At 34.4% G+C, this 23,836-nt stretch overlaps 1 protein-coding gene across 1 annotated transcript; it reads left to right on the top strand.

Moving 5' to 3' along the window:
• Nucleotides 1–7,134: 7,134 nt before the first annotated feature.
• LOC101442877 (olfactory receptor 51A4-like) lies at nt 7,135–22,119 on the top strand. The gene is given in 4 exon segments (XM_071218367.1): nt 7,135–7,255; nt 20,739–21,110; nt 21,588–21,686; nt 21,689–22,119. Coding segments are annotated over 4 exon segments (1,023 nt in total).
• The last annotated feature ends 1,717 nt before the right edge of the window (nt 22,120–23,836 follow it).

The raw sequence follows: 23,836 nt of genomic DNA, 5'->3' as shown, positions 1-23,836 counted from the left end.
ACAGGGATCCAAAAATGATAATGGAAGAATACAGATGGAACAAAATAAAACACTGCTTATCACAGGCAGGACAAAATGTTTTCAAGATATTGACATAATTAACCAGAAATAACATTCTAGCTAGATACCTTGATACCTTGGGAGCTAGATACCTTGGGAGTTAGGCATAGCTTATAATATGCTTATAACTATTTTTGAAACTTTTTGCTCACTTTTACTTCTCTATACAAACAGCAATGTCACACTATCTCCTCCACCCATAACAACATAATTCAAATTCTCATTACAGTAATTTGAAATGTATTACCCTATAGGAAAAAGAAGATGTTCAGTTGGGTGAATATTTGAAAGTGTAATAAACTCTGGCATGTTAAGCAGTGACTGACATAAGCTGAAAGAATGCACACATATTCAAACACACACACAGATTCTGTATCTCCTAAACACCAAGTGTGTTTGTGTATGTGCCTGTGCATGTGCATGTGTGTGTGTCATCAGCAATTAAAATAAATTATTAAAATTACCTCTGTTCTCATGTTTTCTGAAACGTATTGGAGATTAGAAACTCCCATTCATAAAACCTTTAAAATAAAATGCAAAAATTATAAAAAAGAAAATTTTGTTAATAATATTTATAATTGTTAATAATATATATAATAATATATATAATTGCAATATATTCATTAATTCCCTTGTTTTCTATGCATCTTATCTTAATTTTGCTCATTCAAGCTGTATTACACATTCTAGTTGCTACTGTATTAGCCTTAAAAACACTATTATTACTTTTTCATCTATATCTGGCCTTCACCCATTTGTAACTGATTTAAGAAATAGGTATTCACTTCTGTCTTTTTCAATGCCCAACAAAACTACTAGAACATAACAATTGCTCACGTTTTTTGTTAAATGCATAGCGATATTAGCCAATTTTGAACATATGAATAAATTGTAATGACAACATATGTAAAGAATGAATGAGTTCATCTGCTTCTTCTCTGAACCCTTCCCCTGTTCCATGACTAGTCCAACCCAACTGCACCACTTTACCCCAAACTATAGGTAGGGCAGACAGCTCAGGATTTGGTGCCCTGCCAGTGGGCCCTACTTTGGAATTTACACTCCACAATGTTAGAGAGTTGGACTCAGGTGTGTTTTCCCTACATGTGGCTCTTCTGCCTCTTCTATTTGAACCTAGAGTCAGTACTAGAGTTGCTAGGTATCTGAACAAGAGACTTCAATCTTTGGGCTGTCCATGTGCCAGCTTGTCCCTGAATCTCAACAGAATTGCAACACCTACTCTCCAGTTCATCCGGCTCTCCCAGGGCAACTAACAAGGAGATGATGATGGAAAACAATCATCCCAAGGAACAGAGAGATTCTGCTACTTCAAGCAAGATAGTCCCTTCCATCTGCCCAATGAGATCTAAGCCACCTCTCAGTTAGAGGCAGAGCGGGCATCACCATCACAGAATCCTCAGGATTGGGGATTAAATGATGGACTATAGTAGACTTACTGGTATTCTAGTGTAGACATATTGTGATTCAAGCAATGTGAAAACTTTTTATCACTGATATAGAGGCAGTGGGCAATGGAACTTCTGAGGGAAGGGAGAGGAATAATAGGGTAATATGGGGGCATTCTTGGGATTTGAGAATTTTCTTGAATGACACTGCAAAAACAGATACAGGCCATTATGTATCTTGTTATAACTTAGAAAATTTGTGCAAGGAAGAGTGTAAACTTCAATACAAACTATAATTCATGCTTTGTGGCAATGCTCTAAAATGCTTTCATCAATTATACCAAATGTACCTCACTAATGAAGAATGTTGTTAATGTTAGAAGGTGTGGGAGGGATAGGAATTGGGACATATGGGAATACTCTACATTTTTTATGTAACATTTATGTGATCTAAGTTTTTTTTTAATTTAGAAAGTTTGTATGTGTTTTTAAAATGAAAGAATGAGACTATATCTGATAAGTCCAATTAATGTTCAGCTTACTTATCTCACAAATTACTTACTTGGGAAAGAAATGGAAGCAAAAGCAAGCAAAAATAGGATTCAAAATTTTAAAATAATGGATAATTCATTGTAGATATAGGAACCATTCAGTCCTTCACTAAAGATTCCCCAAATGAATTTACATATATTTATAATAAGCCCTGATATCTTTAATCTACACCCAACTCTGAAACTATAAAATCTTTTATTAGCAAGGTATACCTTCTATTGCAGGTGACATAAACCTAAAATAAATTATTTTGGGTAAGTAAAATATTCTTAGGTAGGATGTTATAATGGATCACAAATGTGAAGAAAATGTTGCAAATAAGTGTAGAACTATAGCATCTGAAAATACTGGAAAGAAGTTATGAACATCACCAACTCTCATACCCTTAGCCTCTCTTCCCTGCTTCTTTCAGTGCTCTGAAAAAGCTAAATGTTCACCTTGAGGAAGGTGGAGTAACAGGCAGTGGTGGCATTAAAATAGCTCAACTAACATAGAGAAAAAGGATTTTAATATCAGCACCATGTAGAGTCCTCAGGAAATGACTGATAATGCAGCTTACTTAATGTCCTTAGACCAGAGCCAATTATTAAAGATATGAACTTAATGCGACTGGCAAAACTTGGTCATCTACCAATACTTATGGCACTAGCCTTCATGTGGGCTATGGGTGGGAGGCTCTTTGTCTCTTCAGAGATAACCTTAACCTAAGCTGTCTGTCCCGACTTGTGGTAAGAGGCTGCAGTCCTGCCCTTGGTGACCACGGCAATGAATCCAGTCCCAGGAAACAGTTTAACAATGCAAAGACTATAAACATTAAATATTCAGGGAAAATGCAAACCAAATGTGCTAAAAGCTTATCTAGAATGTATGAAGTCTGTGCTAAAATCTTACCTAGGATGTGGAAGATATATGCTAATTCAAGCCTATTGAGAACTGAAACAAAAGGACCATTTGGCCTTTCCTCTCTGTATAAAAGGGACTCAAAAATCTTGTTTGGGGCTCAGGTTTGAAACAGAAAGCACTTGAGTCTGGCCGGCCATCAGCAAACCATTTTTCCTTCTCAAAATCATTTCCAAGTCCTGACCTTTCTATACGGAAATAATTGAACCTCACTCAAATTCTACAACATTTTGGGGGGGCTCATCCAGGATTGTAAATGAAGGCCAGAGATGGTAACATTTTGCTGCCCCTTCCAAATCCCTAAGGAACCTGGGAGGACTCAGGTAAACCCCAAATCTAGGTGCGCCTGGATTAAGTTTAATCCAGAAAAGATGTGGCCTCCACCAGAATCTTCCTGATGAAAATCGAGGGCAATGGAAGGTCTGAAGAGAAAGATTCTGGAAATGAAAAAGAAAACTGAACATGGAAAAAGGTAAGACTCCCTGGGTGAGCACAGTCTAGAGAACCCTAGCTTTAATTGCTAGGAAGGGAGGCTGATCACCTCCCGAGAGAACCCTCATAGCCCCAGAAAATTGGGGGGAAGCTGTTCTCTCTAGGTCTGGGAAAAGGAGAAAAACCAGGAAAAGCTTGGTGTTTTGGGTTTGTCTAACTGCATGTTGGAATCTGGTACTGGTCTTATATCCACTGAAGGAGTGGAGGCTTGATTATAATAGGAAAACCTGTTTATAAATTCGAGTTCTAACATCCTGGAAATTGGTCTGGATTTAAAAAAAAAAAAAACTCGGTTGCAGGAAAATGAATCAGCTTTCCTAGTGAAGCTTGGTCTGGGTGTAAATTTAAGCAGTGAAAAAGGTCTAGCTGGAATCTTTTGTTATGGTGCTGAATTGTGAATGAATTTGCTTTATACCAGATGTTAATGTTATGTGTTCTCTGTAAGGATTGTGATGGCTGCAGGGGCAGCCATGCTGAAAAAAAAAAACATATATATAGAACTTGTGGGTCAGATTAGTGACCTTTGTGCTTCTGTCTGTGTCAGCTCAATACTGGTGTTGGAGTTGTGGGGTTATGTAAAGTGGTGGAATTTAATTGAGCTAGAAAGCTCCCTTGTCATTGGCAAGGGGGTGAATTGATTATGGGGCAAAACTGCAGAGTCTAGATGTTTGCACATGCTCTGCTGCTTCATCTCTGGTCTGTCCCTTTGCCGGGGCTTGAAGGCCATCTGTGTCCACGCCATGCACCCGGGTTTGTTGGGGCTGCCCCAGCCAGGGTGACTGGGTCCCTGGGATGGGTGCTGAATTTGAGTAGTTTCTGCCCATTTTGGCAGAAAGCTGGAAAGGGGGGAGTGGCTAGCCCCTTTCCAGTAAGTCCACACCTTCTATTCATAAGCCACATTTCTATTTGGTTGCTGTGCACCCAACTGCCTGGAAGGGGGGAGGTGAAGGAGATGAAAAGCAAAATCAAAATAAATGCAGTAAAGTTCCCTCCCTAGGGTGTCAAAAGCCAAAAATACATTTGCATTCTGCCCAGATTCTTTACTTTTCCAAATCTCTCTCTCTGTGTAAGACTGTAAAAATACTTTAAAATGTTTTAGAACTGTAAACTTGTCTGAAGAAAGGAGGCTATCACTTGAAACAATAAACCTTTAATCACTTGATACCCTTTTCAATGGTCTGGCTGGGAACTTCAGGGCTGTGAAACTACAGAGGAAGAAAAAACAAAAGGAATGAAACGCCACTTTAAAATCTATGTTTGGCTCTTGTCAGTTTCTGGTGCCTAAGAATTCACAGTAAAAAATGTAAAAAAAGTAGTTTAAAATGAATCTTTAAATACTCTCTTGTTGGTAAATTAAATGCATAACTTGCAGATGAAAATTTGTTCCAGTACTAAGAAAAGGCAGAACTTCACAAGATTGTTACTAATAAAATTCTTGGAACTTAATTAATAAAAGTATCCAATTCACCTTAAGGTTAAAACTTAATGAAAACTGTAACTAAAAGTTAAAATCATTTGTAGATGCATTTGTATTATATTACAGCAGAAATATAATACCTGAAATTATAACTGAGTGAATTTAGCCTGAAACTATTATTGTAAGTGTAAATTCTAAACTAACCTTTCCTTCATTTATGGTTACTTCAAGCCTAACCTCACCCCTTGCCTTTGCCTATGGTTATTTCATAATAGCTTCTGCCCCTACAGTCCAGAAAGGAGCTGGGACATCCTTGTCTCCTGTCCTGGTATTAGTAACCCTGCTTTCTCTCATGAATCCAAGTGTAAACTAAATTGCTGCCTGGTGGAATTCTTAGCCCTTAGGGTTAAACAACCACTGGAGTTTTATTATCTCCAAGGACTGGGTGGAATAAAGGAAGTCTCCTGCTTTAACTGTCAGTGTTCCTAAGAGTGGCAATTCATGAGAGAAAGCAGTCTGTCTCCCTGAGTCTCCAAATAGCCTCAGTAAATATACATAGAATTAATCTTGTTGCTTATCCAAAATTCTGCTAAATTCAAGGTAAAATATAAAGTTCTGAAACAAAAGAGAATTGTGTTAAAACATTGAGAACATTTTAGTTACAAATCATTAGTTAAGAAACAAAATTATTGTGTAAAACTGCATGGTCATAGTGTAAAACTGCACAGTCATAGTGCAAATTAAGAAAAGTTTCAGGACTCTTTGAAATGTTTTGCAGTCACACTTATTTTGTAAAAAATGGAAGTTTTAAGTAACTAAAGTTATGTTTTTGTGTCAAACTATTCATGCCAGCCTATTTGCTCAAATTGTTGGGGTTAAATATGCAGTTATATATATTTCTAAAACCCAAATTAAACTAATTGGTATATAAAATAATACAAATTATAAGTAACATCAATGAGTTGTGTTTCTGTGTCTAACTCTATTTGTACCTGCCTACTTGCTCAGTGTATATCTTCATACATCGAGATAATAATATCAAATTAACAAGTGAAAATTCCTAAAGGAGCTCTATTCAAACTGTTAAAAATTAAATATGCAGTTATATGTGAATAAATATTCCTGGAGCCCAAATTAGACTAAGCAGGATGGAAAGGTCATATAGAAATCTAATTATAGGAGCTATTGGGAAAGGGCCTTCTCTTTGCAAGAGTTTTAAGGGCAGGATTAGGTGTGGCAGATTATACCTATCTACTAAACTGGGGAATTAAGAATCAGTTTGCCCTGTAATTTTCCAGTTTAAACCTTTGTCAGTCATAAAATAAAGGTAATTTGTGGCTCTGATGACAAATATCAGTAAGTAAAAAAGTCCATAAAACCTATGGAGAAATCTTTCCTGGATTATGATTAAACAAATTAGGTAATTGTGTAATTGAAACCTGGTACTCAGTATGCTTTTAAAAAGTATTCATTTTCATAACTTAAACAAAGAAAAGACATTTTTAGGTTCCTGTAAAGAAAAAAGACAACATTCCTTGCATAAACTATAATAAATAGGTTTCAATTTTATTTATCTCCCTTAGTTTATAAAATACCCATTAAATAAATTAACATTATATGTACAAAATCTTTACAGTAATAAAAATTGTAAGTTCACATCAATGAAATTAAGCTAAAGAAGAAAGATTGTAGATATACTGTCTTAAATAAAGTAAATTTCTTTGGTAATTGTAATTTAATAAGTTTATTTAAATGTAAGGTAACTAATCAATGTGGTTGTAGTCAATTATAAAGAGTTTGTAAAACATCTTCCAAACTGAAAACATTTAAATTGTTCTAGTTCTAGAAGTCATTGTTAACTAAAAACTTGAATTGGTATTGGTGGCAAAGAATAACTTCATGATAATAAAACCTGTCTGAAGACCACCGCAAGGTGCATAATTAAGTAAATGGTAATAAAAAGTTATCTTGATTCTATTGGGAATCTTCTGTTTTCAAATTAACAATGAAATATAGTTTTTCCCCTCTATTACTAAAGTAAAATACCTACTATTACCATAATGGTAAAATTATATAAGTAAACAGTCATTTGATATATGATGTGTTGCATTAAATTGTTTAAAATATATACAAAAACAAGGGACAAACTTTAACATTGTCAAACTCGTTCGTGCATTAAAACCATGCCTTGAATACATTGCAGCTTGCCTCTCCATGTGAATTATTGACTAGGCTGGTCACTGACCCCTCAATTAAAAATATTTGCTGTATCAGCCTCTGGTTCTGCTCCTGAAGTCAATGGAAACTATGTTGCAGTTTCAAGCTCCTGCAGCAGCCAATGATGACTCAGTACAGACAAGGGTACAATGGATAGCGTCTCCAGACTGGCACTGTTCCGTAGTGCCAGTGAGCACTATGCACCAGGCTGGTAGAATACTGGAAACTCTCTCTAGGATCAACAATGCTGTGACTTGCTCACTGCATGAAGAACATGCTAAGTGGAGCCATGATACAAGGATACTGTAAGTAAAACTTAAACACAGTTGACATTATGGCCAGCTCCCATGGAGAGATAACATGTAAAGTATTACAAACCTGAAACATAAAACTAATAATCGCAACTCTAAATCTTTATGCATTCAGTAATATATTAGTTAATATTAAGTGCTGTACTTCTATCCTGTACTAAATATATGCCTAATAATTATAACGTTATCTTTTCAATTTTGAGTCAAGTGCAAAATTTTATTAGTCATGTTAGATTCCTAGTAAATTCATTTTCTAAACAGTTAATAAACATGTCTATAGAATATGGTGGCAGTCTCAGCAAGGCTCAGTCAACTTACTAGTCTACTGTACTCTCCTGTGTACCAAAAATGAGGCTTGCTTGCTAATAATGAGCCTCCTTGAACAGTCAAAATTACCAGAAATTGTACAATTAAAACCAAAATGTAAAAAAAACCTTTATTCTATAGTTCTGATCACTCCTACAGCTAAAAACTAAGAAAATTTCCAACTAGGTGTGCTAATCCTGAATGAAACCAATTGCCCAAAGGGTGCCAGTTCACCAGGAGCATCTGACAGAGCACGTGAGTGCCAATCATTAAACAGCTTGAAATGTGTCTTCAAACAAAGCTAAGTATCTATTGCAATTTCTCTCTAAAAATAAATAATTTAGGAAAAAATACATATATATACTGTTCCCACCCAACTTTTAAAAAGAGGTGCCATCTTTATAGGCACCTAACCTTGCCTACCTCTGTAATTCAATGTCCTTTTAAAACCAGGTATTCCAAAATTTTAATTAAGTTTGTTTCTTTCAGAATGAACATCTTATTAACCATATGAAAACTTCATCCAACTTCATGCAGAAGGCCAGATCCATCTTCCTCCAGTTAAAATAAAATAAGTTTTACACCTTATTAGGCAATGACTATAGCCCATGGCCCACAGGAAGCAGTTACAGAATAGAGATCGTCTTCCTTCAGCACCCCTTTAAGATTAAAGGTATAAACTCTTGAAGAGTGAAACAAGATTGATAGGTGGATCTGATGCCTGGCTGGAGATCTACATGGGCACCAGTGGCCCCAGGATAACTGCAGGGGGTCCCTGCCCCAGGATTCTGCTGTACGGAGTGAAAACTTCTAAATTTCTAGGAGCAGGGTCCTGGATGCTACACTGAATATTGATAAGTAATCAATCAAAACAACAAACAGCCATCCACCTCATAGCTCCAACAATAATTATGCCAAAGCTTAGCAAGTTAAACTTTGGCATAAGGGGGGAAATGATGTGGGTTATGGGTGGGAGGCTCTTTGTCTCTTCAGAGATAACCTTAACCTAAACTGTCTGTGCTGACTTGTGAGTGTGGAATGGTAAGAGGCTGCAGTCCTGCCCTTGGTGATCAGGGCAATGAATCCAGTCCCAGGAAACAGTTTAACAATGCAAAGTCTATAAACTTTAAATATTCAGGGAAAATGCAAGCCAAATGTCTAAAAGCTTATCTAGAATGTATGAAGTCCGTGCTAAAAGCTTACCTAGGATGTGGAAGATATATGCTAATTCAAGCCTATTGAGAACTGAAACAAAAGGACCATTTGGCCCTTCCTCTCTGTATAAAAGGGACTCAAAAATCTTGTTTGGGGCTCGGGTTTGAAACAGAAAGCACCCGAGTCTGGCCAGCCGTCAATAAACCATTTTTCCTTCTCAAAATCATTCCTGAGTCCTGGCCTTTCTATCTGCAAATAATTGAACCTCTTTCAAATTCTACAACAGCCTAACCACTGTAAATAGAAGACACAAAAGAAACAGATTCTTATCCTAGAAGGACTTTAGGAATGGTAATGGAAAGGAATAAAAAAAAAAATTAATGCATAAAATATGCATACAAGGAGACCAACAGTTGTCTACCAGAACTGTGAAAGATAGCATAATAACAAGAAGTAAATATCAAGATCATTATTCAAAAAAATGCTTATTAAAGGATATATAGGTAGTCACCTCAAATTGTAGTCTGTTTGAATTTTATTGGAAATCTTTAGAACATTCACATATAATTGTATTACATGAGAGATTAGGGACCAACATAATTTGTACTGATAGAGAACCATCTTGGAAATAGTAAATTATTAGAATGCTTAAGGAGACAAGTACTGACGTATAGTCCATCTTTTTTGGTAGCACCTATACAAGGCCCAGGCTAAGAATTCTTCTCAATCTTGGCAAGGCAGTAGAATCCTTGGGAATTCTGAAAAGTTGGTGCTCAGGGAACATGCAACTCAGTTGAGTCGGAATACAAAAATATATGTAACCCATTCTATTGCAGTTGTTTCCAGTTTGTTGCTGTTATGAACAAAGTCCTACAGGCATTCTTAGAGATATGCTTTGGCTGAAGTATGAGCTAATTTCTCTAGAAGTGAAATTTTTGTCATAAGTTAGACATACATTTAAATATAGTAAACAATACTAAATTTTTTAGGAAAATAATTATACCAGATTATACCAACACAAGAAAAATTTGATAGTTCCAGTCATTTAAAATTTGGGATTTAAAAAAATATATATTTAATTAGCCATTCTAAATGGTATGTTTGTTATAGTATATCATTGTGATAATCATTTGTAGTTTCGTCAATGCAACTTGAATATTTCTATTTTATGTTCTCTGTCCATTATCATTACATTTTACATACTGATTTCTAGGAATTTTTAATATATCTTTTGTTAGATATATGTAATGAGAATATTTCTTTCCAGTGGGTGATTTGTGTTTCCACTCTCTTAAAAAAAAAGTTGATTTATTTTTTGTTCATTTTTTTTCCAATTCCCTTAAGTATTTTATTAATTCTTCGAAAGCTTGTAGACCCCAAACACAATGTCTGTAGTGGTTAGTGGATAAAACTACAGGCACTCTCCCATGTATTCACCCTTTCGACACCTGCACATTACAGATTTTCATTGAGTTGCTGTCTAACTGTGGGGATGTGGTCATCAGACAGCCTGGCTGCCAGCTTCTTCTGGGGTTGCTTCCGATGCTAAGCCCTCCTTGCATGAGACATGCCTTTCTCTGGGCAGCTGGCACGTGGCAACAGGGAAAAAGTTTTTTTTAATTAATTGCAATTGATCAATTACTTCTGGTTCAGAGATAGATTTTCAGCTTTTCAGCTTTTTTCTTGCTATTAGAATGGGAAGGATGAATTCCAAGCTCTTGGTGTATTAAACTAGAAAGCAGAAATACATATTATTTTATAAGTGTTTTAAAGTATCTAATAAATCATAATATAAATGGAACCATTAAAACTAACAAGATCAACAAAACAAACATCTTATCAAGAATAAAAAAGGTGTGATCATGACAAGTCCACAGACATGAAATGGAGAAAAGGGAGTATTATGAGCAAGTCTAGTGGCATAAATTCCAAAACTTGATTGAAATTGACCAGTTCAAAAAAGATGCAAGAACCAAATCTGAGTAATATAGCATAGATAACCTGCATAGTCTTATCTCTGCTGCACTTGATGTCCTATCCTGTGCTTCATGAACGTAACTCCTTAAATTTTGGGTCAGTATGTTATGAGGTCAAGAATGTAGTGATGGGGTACTTATTTATTTCATTTTTCAATGGTTGGGAGTGACACATTTTCTCCTTTCTACAAATTTGAGTGGAGACCCAATGAATTTTCATAGAAATTTTGGAAAACTCTTGTCAATATTTACAACAAAAGAATTCTGCAGGAGGTTCAGTTAAATTTGCCTTAAATCTACTATTAATTTAGAATAACTAACATCTTAACAATATTGAGTTTTATGATCCATGAAAATGAAATATTATCATTTTTAGGTCTTCAGTAATTTCTATTAGAATTTTTGCATGTGGTTTTCAGTATAGAAATCTTAATTATGTTTTGTTTAATTTATTCCTAATATTTAATACTATTTCCATTATTTTCTCATGCTCTATTTTTTTATGTCTTCTATGTTTTAAAATACACATCATTAATCACATTCTGTCTTTTATAAGTATATGCAGGCATTTTCTCCCTCTCATCTTCTGTGCTATTGCTTTTAAGTATTTCAATTCAATATGTGTTATAATTCCACAATACTGTGTTACTCTTTTTCTTTCAGACATTCTTTGTGTAGATCCACATTTCTTCCTAGTATTATTTTGCCTGAAGTACTTCCTCTATTACAGGCTGAAAATGAATATTTTCATTGGTTATAGAATTTTAATTTGACAGGCTTTCTTTTAGGATGTTTTCCATAACTTTGTATTTTTAGCACAAAGTTTAACTATTGTTAACTTTAAACTAGTTTACTTTTATAGTATAAAATAGTACCCTTGTCCTTTACTTATAAATTTAGTTCATTAGTGGATTCAAGCAAAGTTATGGTTTTAAATATTATGAGGCTTTTTTCTCTTGGGGTTAAGTGACAAATGATGTTCTATTCCAACTTTGAATCATCTAAGTTGAAGTGAAACTCCTACCTCTAGCAGTTTTGGTTGAAAGTAGAAGTTGTAAGTGATTCAATGCAGCAATTGTGGATGCTGTTTTGATCTTCTAAGGGTTGTCCCTTTGTTGGCTCTGTAGGTATTGAACTTGTCTAGACTCAAACTGTAAAATACGTCTTTCCCATGATATACAGCTACTTACTCTCTCATTTATTTTTATAAGGCTGGATTCCTAGGGATCTTTCCAGTACCGGTGTGGTTTAGTTGTCAGTAGTTACTTGAGCATATGCCTGCTCAGACATCTCTGGCCATAAAGCTTTCAGTATGTGCTGGATAAGGTTTATAACAGTTTGGGCTCAAATTTCCAAGTCTTCACAGGCTCAGCAGCTTATCAGTCAGTTGCAGGTGTGTGTGGAGTTTATTATCTCTGCTTTTCTATGCCTCTCTCATTTCCAAAATCTCCCTCATAAATAGCTGTTGTATTTTCCACCTGCATGGAACTGAGTCCACCATCTCTGCCTTATAATCCTTTGGGTCTCCAACTCAGCTGGGAATTGAATTGTCATGGGAAAAGAAGCCAGAAGTACCCAGTGCAGTAGCAAGTTTCCCTATGTAATCACTGAAAATGTGTTGTCTACTTTGGTTATTTTCCAGTTCTCTGAAATTATTATTCTTCATAGTTTTTACATTTCTGTATTTATTTTTGTTGGAAGGAAATCATTCAAACTTGACCTTCTGTTATGTTGGAAATCAAGATGCCTACCTTCTGTAACAAAAATGAAATTGGACTTTATCAGAAACAAATGATCTCGAGGATCTGTACTTTGACTTTGTGCTTATTTATAATCTTACCATGACATGATTCTCCATCACCATCATAAATAACAAAATACAAGAAAACTTGGTAGTTAAAGAAACAGTAATACAAATAACATTCTAAAATTCTAGGAAGGCTAAGTTTTAACAAATTGAAATAATAGGTGTTAGACATCTAGAGAGACAGTGTTTCTGTGTGAAAGAGCATGGTAATATAGGAAACACTTAAGTATGGTAAAAGTGTAACATAAAGAACACAGAAAGATATTATCACAGTCATAGGAGATTAGTCTTTATTAAGTAGAGCAGCAAGAAATTTATGTATAAAATCTTATAAATAAATTTACATGTCTGAAAATAACCCTGAAAAATAACAGTGGAGAAGTGTGTTAAATTGTTGAGGTTAGATGCAGAGTATTTATAGTGGCAACAATGAAGATGTCCCTCAGAGAATCTTATTCATAAAAACTTGCTGCAGGAACATAGCTGATTGTCATCCTGCAGCTAGCACCCATTGGATTCACTCTGGCCCTTATACCACGCCACTCTTTGCAAGGCTGCTCACAGTGGATGACTGGGCATGGTAGAGGTACCAGGGCTGAGTCACTTCTGCATAAGATGTTATTCCAGTAATTGAGAATGTTGCCCCAAAGGTCTCCCAGTGCTCTCATTGTCTTTTTTATACATGCAGTGTGATTTGAGGTTATTCCAGCCTTTTCCTTCCTTCTATTTCTCCCCTTGCAGGTGACTTACATGCATGAAAATCTGAAGGCTCTACCTGCTTACTCCTCTTCTAAGCCTTTTGATTCTTCACAGGTGTTTCCACAATAAATCTCTTGCATGTATATTACATCTGCTACCTTTGTTTCTCAGAAGACCTGAATTAATACACTCTTAAAAAGACCATGCAAAATTATTTAGAAATGAGTGAATCCAATAGTAGGGACTATGGATAGGAGGGTCAAACCTGAATGCATGTTTGGAGATAAAATTCAGAGAACCTTCATATTTAAAAGAAGTAAGACCAATGTACAATGAAGAATAAACAATAAAATGATATTGTTTATTTTATACATTTTGATACCTCAAATAACTCATATAATTTAACCTATTGTTCTGGATATAAACTTCTTCCAATTATTATTTATCTTAGAATACTCATGAAGAAACTGGGATCAAGAAAGGATGAATATAAGGTCAAAAATTGAAAAGTCAGTTCAAGAATCTGGGGTTTGAATCTAGAACTCTGGGTATAAAATCTACTATCTTGGCAACTATATTAAGCTGTTTTTTTAGAGAAATCATGCTTATATTTTATAATTGGTGGATTGAAAATTAAGATCTATATAAAAATCATGTTTGAATAGTTATTATTAAAGTGTCAGTTAAATAGGATGAAATTATGATTTGATAATTATAATAAAAGCAATGACTACTCTTATATGTTACGATTATTAAAGTATATTTTGCTTACTGGATGTATGCAAATATATACAGTTATATTCAATTGAAAGTATTGTAGAAGAGTAATCCCAAAATTGTTTTCATATTTAGTGATTCCTGTTCTCTAACTTCAGGGTATTGAAGATGGTAGCCATTTACAAAAGTAGAAACTTGAGAATAGGCTCACAAAATAGACAAAGGGAGGAAAGCAGAAAACAAAGAAACCTGGAGACATGTGTTTAGCACACACTCCTGTGGTTAGAGGAGCCTTGTTAGCCAGATTACCAGTCATCCAAAAGATCTTAACTAAAATAGAATTATCATAAATGAGAATTTATATTTTCTCTAAATTCTCTATACTCAATGAGGGGCTGAACTGTTTTTCATTGATCATTTCTTCAACCCTTCCCTCTCAATTTTCATTCAGCCTCCCATACATCTTTCCTTTTTCTTTCCTTTTCCTTCCTATCTCTTATGTTTTCCTCCAGTTTCCTTTCCTTGTTTTCCATGATTTTCTATGTTACAAGAGCATTATAAGAGCATGGTGTAAAATCCTCTGGATGGGTAATCCTCAGAGTAAGGATAAAGATTTCATAATTTCATCCTGACCTGCTATAGCTAGATCCATGAAAGATTTACCTCCCTCAAATAACTTGATTTGAATTCCTCTAACAATTGTTTTGGGGATGTTCTCATATTCAGTATATGGGGGAAAAACTTCAAGTTTCCTAATTGGCTGATGTTCCATCACAATCTGAGTGGCAAAGAATACATATTGCTCTGATAAGAAATGTTTTGGCACCTAACTTGTTCTCTGTTTATTCAGTCTTTCTGTTCCACTCTTAAGATTTGCTTGTTGGTATTTATCTGTAAACATTTGCTAAACGATTTAACAGGAATGTAAAGTGGATTTAAGGATGACTTTTTTGAAGTTAAATTCATGTGAAAATCAGTATCAAATGAAACATGCTTAAGGTGTTTGAAACACTGTATCATTATATGGATTTAGATTTATTTTTAAATGACTGAGTTTCTATATGTTTGTATATAACAGTGTGGCTGTCTGTAGGTATTTAAATCTGTCTTTCTCTGCTTTAATGAATTATTATGTTTGTCCTAACCATCATACATTTTTATAGTTTTTATATTTTATTTTAATGCAGGTTCCAGTCTTTAGTCATGAAAATGAGTACTACCATTTTTTCAGTCCCACTGAATTTCACACACCTACTCTGAGAATGTGAACATCACTAAGTTGGCCTGTGACAAGATTCGAGATGATTCCTTATATGGGCTTTCAGTTGTTTCCCTTCTTGTCCTTTTCCTCGTACTATTGCATTCTCCTATGGCTTTAATCTACCTTAAATCCCATGCTTTCCATCATAAAGCAGTGAGCGCTTGTGTCTCCTATGCTAGAGTCATGCTTGTTTTTCTGTATACTCTCCTATCTTATACTTCCTCACTAATTGATTTGTTAAAAATATTTCCATTTTTCCATATCCTTGTAGTCAACACTTATATAATTTTCCCACCTAACCACAAGCCCATTATCTATGGGGTAAGGACCAAGCATAGCAGAGAGGCCAAATCAATAATTAAACATCAAAAAATAAATGTATATATGAGAAAGATTTTAAATTATTGGACCTAGAATATTAAATAATGTGATTAAGTGGTAAGGATTCTAATGGAGATGGAAGACATTATGTACAACCAGGTGGGCAAGTTTTATAAAGACATGAAAATACTAAGAAAGAATCCAAAAGAAATAAGAGATTAAAAAATACTGTATCAGAAATGAAGAAGGTTGTTGAAGGTTTCATTAGTATACTGGACACATCCAAGCAAAAAATCCATGAGTTTGAAAATACATCAATAGATTCTTCCTAAACTGAAATGCAAAGGGAAAAAAAGAATGAAAAATGAGGAGGAGAATATTCAGTTGGTTGGACAATTTGATGTTTTGGAGGTAGATGAAAAAGATAATGAATAAAGAATTGCATCCATCATCCATGTGGAATCTAAACCCCCTCTTGATATAGAAGTGGAATGGACATAATCATCCCAGAGTCCAAAGGGTGGAGGAATAGAATATGGATGAAAGTGGGCTTACTGATACAATAGTTACTATGGAACTATTGTGATTAGTAATGAAAGAAATTGTAGCATTGATGTGGAGAAAGTGGCCTCGGTATCTGCTGAGGGTAGAGAGAGGGAAGAAGAGGTATGATACGGGGGCATTTTCAGGACTTGGAGTTGTCCTGGATGGTATTGCAGGGACAGATGCTAGACATTGTATGTCCTGCCATGGCACATTGGGTGGAATAGGGGAGAGTGTAAACTTCAGTGTAAACCATTGTCCATGTGCTGTGGCAGTACTCCAAAATGTATTCATCAAATGCAGTGGGTGTCCCACGATGATGAAAGAGGTTGTTGATGTGGGAGAAGTGGGGTGAGCAGGGTGGAAGGTATATGGGGACCTCATATTTTTTGAATGAAACATTTAAAAAAACTAAAGAGAGAAAAAAAATAAAGGCATATATGAAAACCCAGAACTAACTTCATACTCATTGGTGAAATTCTGAAACTTTCTCTTTAAGATGTGGAACAACAAAGATGCCCAATGTCAATCACTGTGACTCAACTTTGTACTGGAAGTTCTAGCCAAAATAATTAGACAAGAAAGGGAAATAAAAGGCATCCAAATTACAGGAATAAGTAAAATTGCCACTATTTACAGATGACATGATCCTACCAATAACAAGTACCTAAAAATCTACACCCAAACTATTAGAGCTCAAAAGAAAAGAAAAGAAAAGAAAATAGCCATGTGGTGGGGTACAAGATTGGCATGCAAAAATAGTGTTTCTATACTTGCAATTTTGCAAATAGAGAAAAAAATCTAGGGAAAAAACTCCATTTAAAATAACCGAGTATCCAGGAAAAAAATCTAGCCAAGGAGATAAAAGACTTATGCCCAGAAAACTACAAAACTTTGCCTAAAGAAACAATAAAACCCGAAATAAATGGAAGGATATTTCATGCTTATGGTTTGGAAGACAAAATATTGTTAAGATGTCACTTCCCAATGGGAGGCACTGATTCGATACAATCCCAATCAAAATGCCAATGATTTTCTTTGCAGAAATGGAAAAGTCAGTCAAATTTATTTTAAAGTGTAAGGGGCTCTGAACAGTCAAAAACATCTTGAAAAAGTAGAACAAAGTTGGAGGACTCACATTTCCTCATTTTAAAATTATTTAAAATGTATTTAAAACTTATCATCAAAATTTAAATCAGAAAGTGATTTAAAACAACATAATATTGGCACAAGGATAGTTATATAGACAAATGAAATTTAACTATGAGTTCAGAAATGGCTCCTCACATCTATAGCCAACCAATATTTTTTCATGAAAAAATACTGAATTATATCATTCAAACATTAATGTACATAAATTATTAATGTATAGAAAAAGTTATGAGCTTACAAAGCAAACTTGAATTATCTTACATGGTTCACCTTTATATAACCCCACCACCAACACCTTATAATGTTGTGAAATTTTTTTATAAACTTTGAAGAAGCATTATCAAAAATTTTCTACTTACTCTAGCCTTTATAATAATTTGGCATATTAGTATTATAAATTTTGTATATTTCATGAGAAAACATTCTTGTATTTGTTCTCTTAAACATTGTTCATCTTCTACCACAGGATTTGTACAATTATGGCCAATTAACTCTTGACAAGTTTGACAAGATTTCTCAATTGGGAAACAATATTCACTTCAACATATTATACTGGGAGAACTGTATATCTATTTATAAAAGAATGAAGATTGAGCCCTATCTCATACCATATACAAAAATTAACTAAAGATATATCAGAGACATAAATATAAGGACTAGGATTATGAAATTCCTGGAAAAAGGGATAGGGAAAGAAGTTCAATATCTTGTGTTAGGCCATTTTTTTTCAAGGTCTTTTTCTAGTTACATCATCAGCTGATGCTTGGTACTAATCCCTCTTATGTAATCCCTTATATGCCTTTAAATATGTTGAAGATATTTCCTTCTATTCCTACATTTTCTAAGCATTTTTTATCAAGAATGGATTCTGGATTTTTAAAATGCATTTCTGAGGTAGTAGAGATGAACTTTTTCCCCTCGTTCCATTTCATTTTCAAAGAATTTCTTTTTCATCTAGGTTATCTAATTTGTTGACATATAGTTGTTCATATTAATAGTATCCTCATAATATATTCTTATGAAAATTTTCTTTCTGTGGGATCAGTAGTAATGCCCCCTCTCTTTCCTGATTTTATTTATATTTCTTCTCTATTTTTTGTGTTTGTCAGTCTAGCTAAAAGTATGCTAATTTTAGTTATATTGTGTAATAACCAACTTTTAATTTTGTCAATGCTCTTTTTTGAGATCTTAAACTCTATTTCATTGTTTCAGCTTTAAGAAAGTGCTTGGCTTTGATATATTGTTTTTTATATAGGAACGTACTATAATTGTTTTTTATTTCCAGGATTTTTTTGTGATTATTCATTATTTGGGATTTTCTGTGTTGACTGTTATGTCAAATGAGAATAAATTCTCTTTCCTTTTTTCCTTCCAATCTGTATATATTTTATTTAATTTTTCATGACACTAGCTAAACTTGCAATACGATATTGAATAGGAATATTGAATTGAGACACCCTTGTTTCTGATCTTTGGGGGAAAGGATTCAGATTTTCACAATTAAGTATGCTGATAGCTGTAGAATTTTTCATGATGGTCTTATCTGCAGCTGTTGATAAATTTCATTAATTGATTTTTAATATTGAACCAGCCTTACATAAATGGAGTAAATCCCACATGGTCATGGTGTATAATTCCTTTTATATAATGTTGGATTTGAAATACAAATATTTTGCTAACTATGTTTTCATTTATGTTCATGAGATATATTGGGCAATGTTTTCCTGTCTTCTAATGTCTTTATCTGGTTTTGGTATTGGGGTGATTCTGGACTCACAGTATGAACTAGGATGAATATCCTTTATTCTATCTTATGGAAAAGACTATATATTGCTGATGCTATTTCTTTCTTGAAAGTTTAGTAGTATATACCAGTGAATCCATGTGGAACTGGTGTTTTCTTTTTTAGAACATTATTTATTATTGATAATATTCATCTAGTAGATATAGGTCTATTCATATAATAACCAATTTCTCATTATGTGAATTTTTGTCAATTGTTTCTTTCAAGGAACTGGCCTCTAATTTTTTTTTCTGGGGAACTATGTATTTTTCCTTAACTTTAAAGAATAAATTTGCTTCATATAGAATTTTAGGATTGAAGTTTTTCTTTACTTTTTCTCATCTAATATTTAAATATTGCATTCTCATTGAATTTTGTAGTTTAGGATGATACATCTGATATAATACTTGTCCTTGTGTCCCTATAGGCGAGGTTTTGTTTTTGTTTGTTTTTTTTTTTTTTTTTGGTTTGGCTTTCCTCCTGACTGTTGTCAAGATTTTTCTCTTTGTCTTTGAAAATCTGATGTTTGAATATGAGATGCCTAGATGAAGATATTTTGGAATTTACTCTGCTTGGTGATATCTGAGCTTCCCTGATCTATGATTGGTGCCCTGTATTATTCCTTCAATAAAAAGGGTCAACTCAGACCAGCAGAATATCTCAGCCTACATGTAATACCAGGTGTTAAAAAACTGCTTTTTAACCTTGAATAAAAGGGTGAAATGGAGAGGACAAATTAGTTTACATGGCTATCAGTCTCCAAAAAAGAGTCGAGAGGTCATCAGAGGGGTCACGCTTATGCACACCTTGGCACTGCGCATGGGCCAGCTCCACACAGCTCAAGGAGGCCCGGGGTTTGAACCGCCGACCTCCCATGTGGTAGACGGATTCCCTAACCCCTGGGCCAAGTCCACCACATTCACTTATTTCTTGATGGTATCTTTTGCAGCACGATTTTTGTCTGTTTAAAAATATGATTAAGTCCAGCTTTTTTATTTTTGTATCTCTTGTTGCTTATTCATTTTGTATTATATCTAAGAATCCATTCTCTAAACTCTTAAAAGAGTTTTATTAATATAGTTGTTAAAATTAGGTCTTTTGTATATTTTGAGATAATATTGCATCCAACTTCATTCTTTTGTACTAAATATATCTAGGCTTCCCAACAACATTTTTAAATGATACAAGTTTTTGAAGGTTAAAATTATTTAATAACTGAAATTTTAATTATAATACATGATGATCTTAATTTGATACTATTGTATGCTAATTCATAGAATTCCCAAATTTAGTTTCACTGTCTTAAAAAAAAAAACTGCTATACAAAGTAGAGGCTCAAATAGTTGCTGCTTGCTTTTTCAAGACCAAGGAAATCACTTGGAATATTTGTATTTGTCTGTTGATTATTACAAGTGATAATTAAAATATTTTCATTATTGTTTGCTATCTTATTAATATGGTTAATGAGATTACTTGCAGATATTTGGTTTAGGCATTAAGAATTATTATAAGGAAAGAGCTGGAATCAAGATTTCCATCAATTCAATGAAAAAAGCATGCTCATTTGAGTGAATTCATTTATGCCACTGCAGGAAGCCTCTGCTGATACCCACTTCCTGATTCCTTCACATACCTGCTGTGTGAGTCTTCAACCTCTCTGTAGAAAGCTCTACCTTGTTCCTGACTGGGATTCCAGGGATGGAACAAGCTCACATTTGGATCTCCATCCCCATTTGCCTCATGTACCTCGTTGCCGTCTTAGGGAACATTCTCTTTTGCATCAAAACAGAAAGTTCTCCCCATAAGCCAATGTATTATTTCCTGTTCATGTTAGCATTTTCTGACCTGGGTTTGTCCATCCCCTCACTTCCAATTATGCTAAGAGTCTTCATATTCAATACTACAAGAATTTCCTCTAATACCAGCTTTGCACAAGAGTTTTCTATTCACGTATTCTTATCTATGGAGTCATTTGTACTTCTTATCATATCTGTTCATCATTTTATAGCCATCTATAACCCTTTGGGATATACTGATGTAGGCTATTGGGGGGGGTGGGGAAAGCTGTTCATCTTCTTCATATATAACCTGAGCTGTGTGTTTGGGACAGTGACAACTGCAGCCCTGCCCTTGGTAACTATAACAATGACTCCAGGCCTGGAGAAACAGTTTGGCAAAGCAAACTCTACAAACTTTAAATATTCAGGGAAAATGCAAGTCAAATGTGCTTAAAGCTTATCTAGAATGTATAAAGTCCATGCTAAAAACTCACCTAGGATATGGAAGATATATGTTAATTCAAGCTTATTGAGCATTGAAACAAAGAACCATTTGGCCCTTCTTCTGTATAAAAAGAACTCCAAAAGCCTGTTTGTGGCTCGGATTTTTGAATGAAAAGCTCTGAGCCTGGCCGGTCATAAATAAATCCTTTTTTCTTCCCAAAATTATTGCTGAGCCCTGGCCTTTCTATACACAAATAATTAAACTTCTCTCAACTTCTACAACAATGCCTCTATCCTTACCAGTACGAGAGTCATTAAGATTGGTTTTTCACTGGCTGGAATAAGTGTGTTATTTTCCCTCCCTTTCCCTTTTATTCTTAAGAGGTTGAAATTTGCAGGAAAAGCCTTTTGTGCCACTCCTACTGCCTGCAGCAGGACGTCATGAAACTGGCCTGTTTTGACAACAGGGTCAATATAATCTACAGATTTTTTGTGACTCTTACAGGTATGTTAGTCTTCCTGTGCATTTCTATGTCCTACATGCTGATTCTGAAAATTGTTCTGCACATTACCTCACACAAGGGTCTCCTAAAGGTCCTCAACACTTGCGCATGCCACATCTGTGCTGTCCATATCTATACACATATTATCATCTTGGCTGTCCTCCACTGGTTTACCAAAAATGTATCTATAGTTATTAGAATCATTATTGCTGATATCTGCCTTCTCGTTCCCCCTCTAATGAATCCCACTGTGTACTCTGTTAAAAACCAACAGATTAGAAATCTGATCCAGTGGAAATTATGCCAGAAACAGGATTAATGGGAAATTTCAGCTGCAATAAAAGACCAACTCATTTACCAAATTGTGAAAAAAAAAATATAGGATTCCAAGAATGAAAATGTAATAATACAGATTGAATAGAATGAAACTTTACTCTAAATGAAAAAGAAAATATTCTGTTAGGAAAAAGGCAATGAAAGGTGTAATTAATTTGCATGATCTGCATTGATTGACATAAGCTGAAAGAATAAACACACTTGCAAATACATACAGAGGTCACACCAAATACACCAAATGTGTGTATTTGCATGTGTACATTTGTGTGATCAGCAATTCAAATAAAGAGTTGAAAATGCCTATGGCCTCAAATCCTGTGAAACATCTTTGGAGATATGAAGATCTCATGTATAAAACAAAATAAAATTCAAAAAGTATAAAGAAGTAAATATTTTTTCAATTTTAATTTCAATTGTTTGCAATATATTCAGATATTCCCTCCTTTCATATGCAAATTATCTTAGCTGTTCCCCATTCAAGTCTGTGTAACACCTTCTACTTGTCACTGTTATCACTTGAAAAGAATAGTATTATTTCTTTATTGTCTATCTCCTGCACCAATGTGAAACTGATTTAAAAAGCAGGTTTTCAATTCTTTCTTTTTCAGTGCCTACCAAACCTCCTAGAATATGCTAAATGTTTGCTGTTTTTCTTAAAAACAAAGTGATCTTTGCCAGTTTTGAAGAAATAAATAAAAAGTGATAACAAGAAAACTAACTAACTTAGACTATATATAGAAAACCCCATTAATGTTAAGCTCACTTGTTTTACACATTATTTACTTGGGAAAGCAAAGAATTATAGGATTCTGAAATTTTTAAAAATGTAGTAATACTATGGAGATATAGGATCTCATCAGAAGCTCACTAAAAGACTCCAAATGAATTTACATTTTTATTATAAGCTTTGTTATTTTTAATCTACTTTGATGATCAAAACTATTATATCCTACTAATAGGTATTACTTCTTTTGGAAAAGACATAAAATTAAATCATTATTTTAGTTATTCTTAGCTAGGACATTGAATGGATCACAGATATGAAAAAAAAGTTGCAGATAATTGGGGAGCGATAGCACCCTAAACTATGAAAAGAATTTGTGAGAATTACCTACTCTCAACCTCTTAATATAACTTCTCTACTTCTTTCTGAGAGGAACTAAACCAACTGCTTGGGGAAATGATCTCAAGGTGGAGTAATAGGTAATGGGACACTTACTGCATCTCAACTAGCAGGAAAAGGAGAGGATTTCCAAAAACAGCACCACATATAATTCTTGGGAAAGGGCTAATAATACAACATATTTAATGTCCTTAGACTAGATCTGATTATTTTACCTATGGATATGAACTTAATGTGATTGGCAAAACAGAGTTAGGTATCGATCACTATGGCATTATTCCTACCACTATAACTATAACAGAATATATAAAATGTAAGGCTCTTACAACTATGATAGGCTGATGTACATTTCTGTGTCCTACATGCTGATTCTGAAAACTGTTGTGGGCATTGCCACACACAAGGCTTCCCTCAAGTTACTCAGCACTTGCACATCTTATGCTATTCTCATCTTCTATGTACCTGTTTTCGACTTGGCTGTCCTCCATCAGTTTGCCAAAAACGTTTCTACAGTTATTAGAACAATTATTGCTGATATCTTCCTTCTGGTCCCACCTCTAATAAGTCCCCTGGTAGA

The sequence above is a fragment of the Dasypus novemcinctus genome, chromosome 10 (genome assembly GCF_030445035.2).
Source record: "Dasypus novemcinctus isolate mDasNov1 chromosome 10, mDasNov1.1.hap2, whole genome shotgun sequence".
In the NCBI taxonomy this organism is placed as follows: Eukaryota; Metazoa; Chordata; class Mammalia; order Cingulata; family Dasypodidae; genus Dasypus; species Dasypus novemcinctus.
The sequence above is the reverse complement of the archived record's forward strand: the minus strand, read 5'-3'. Positions and strand labels throughout refer to the sequence as shown.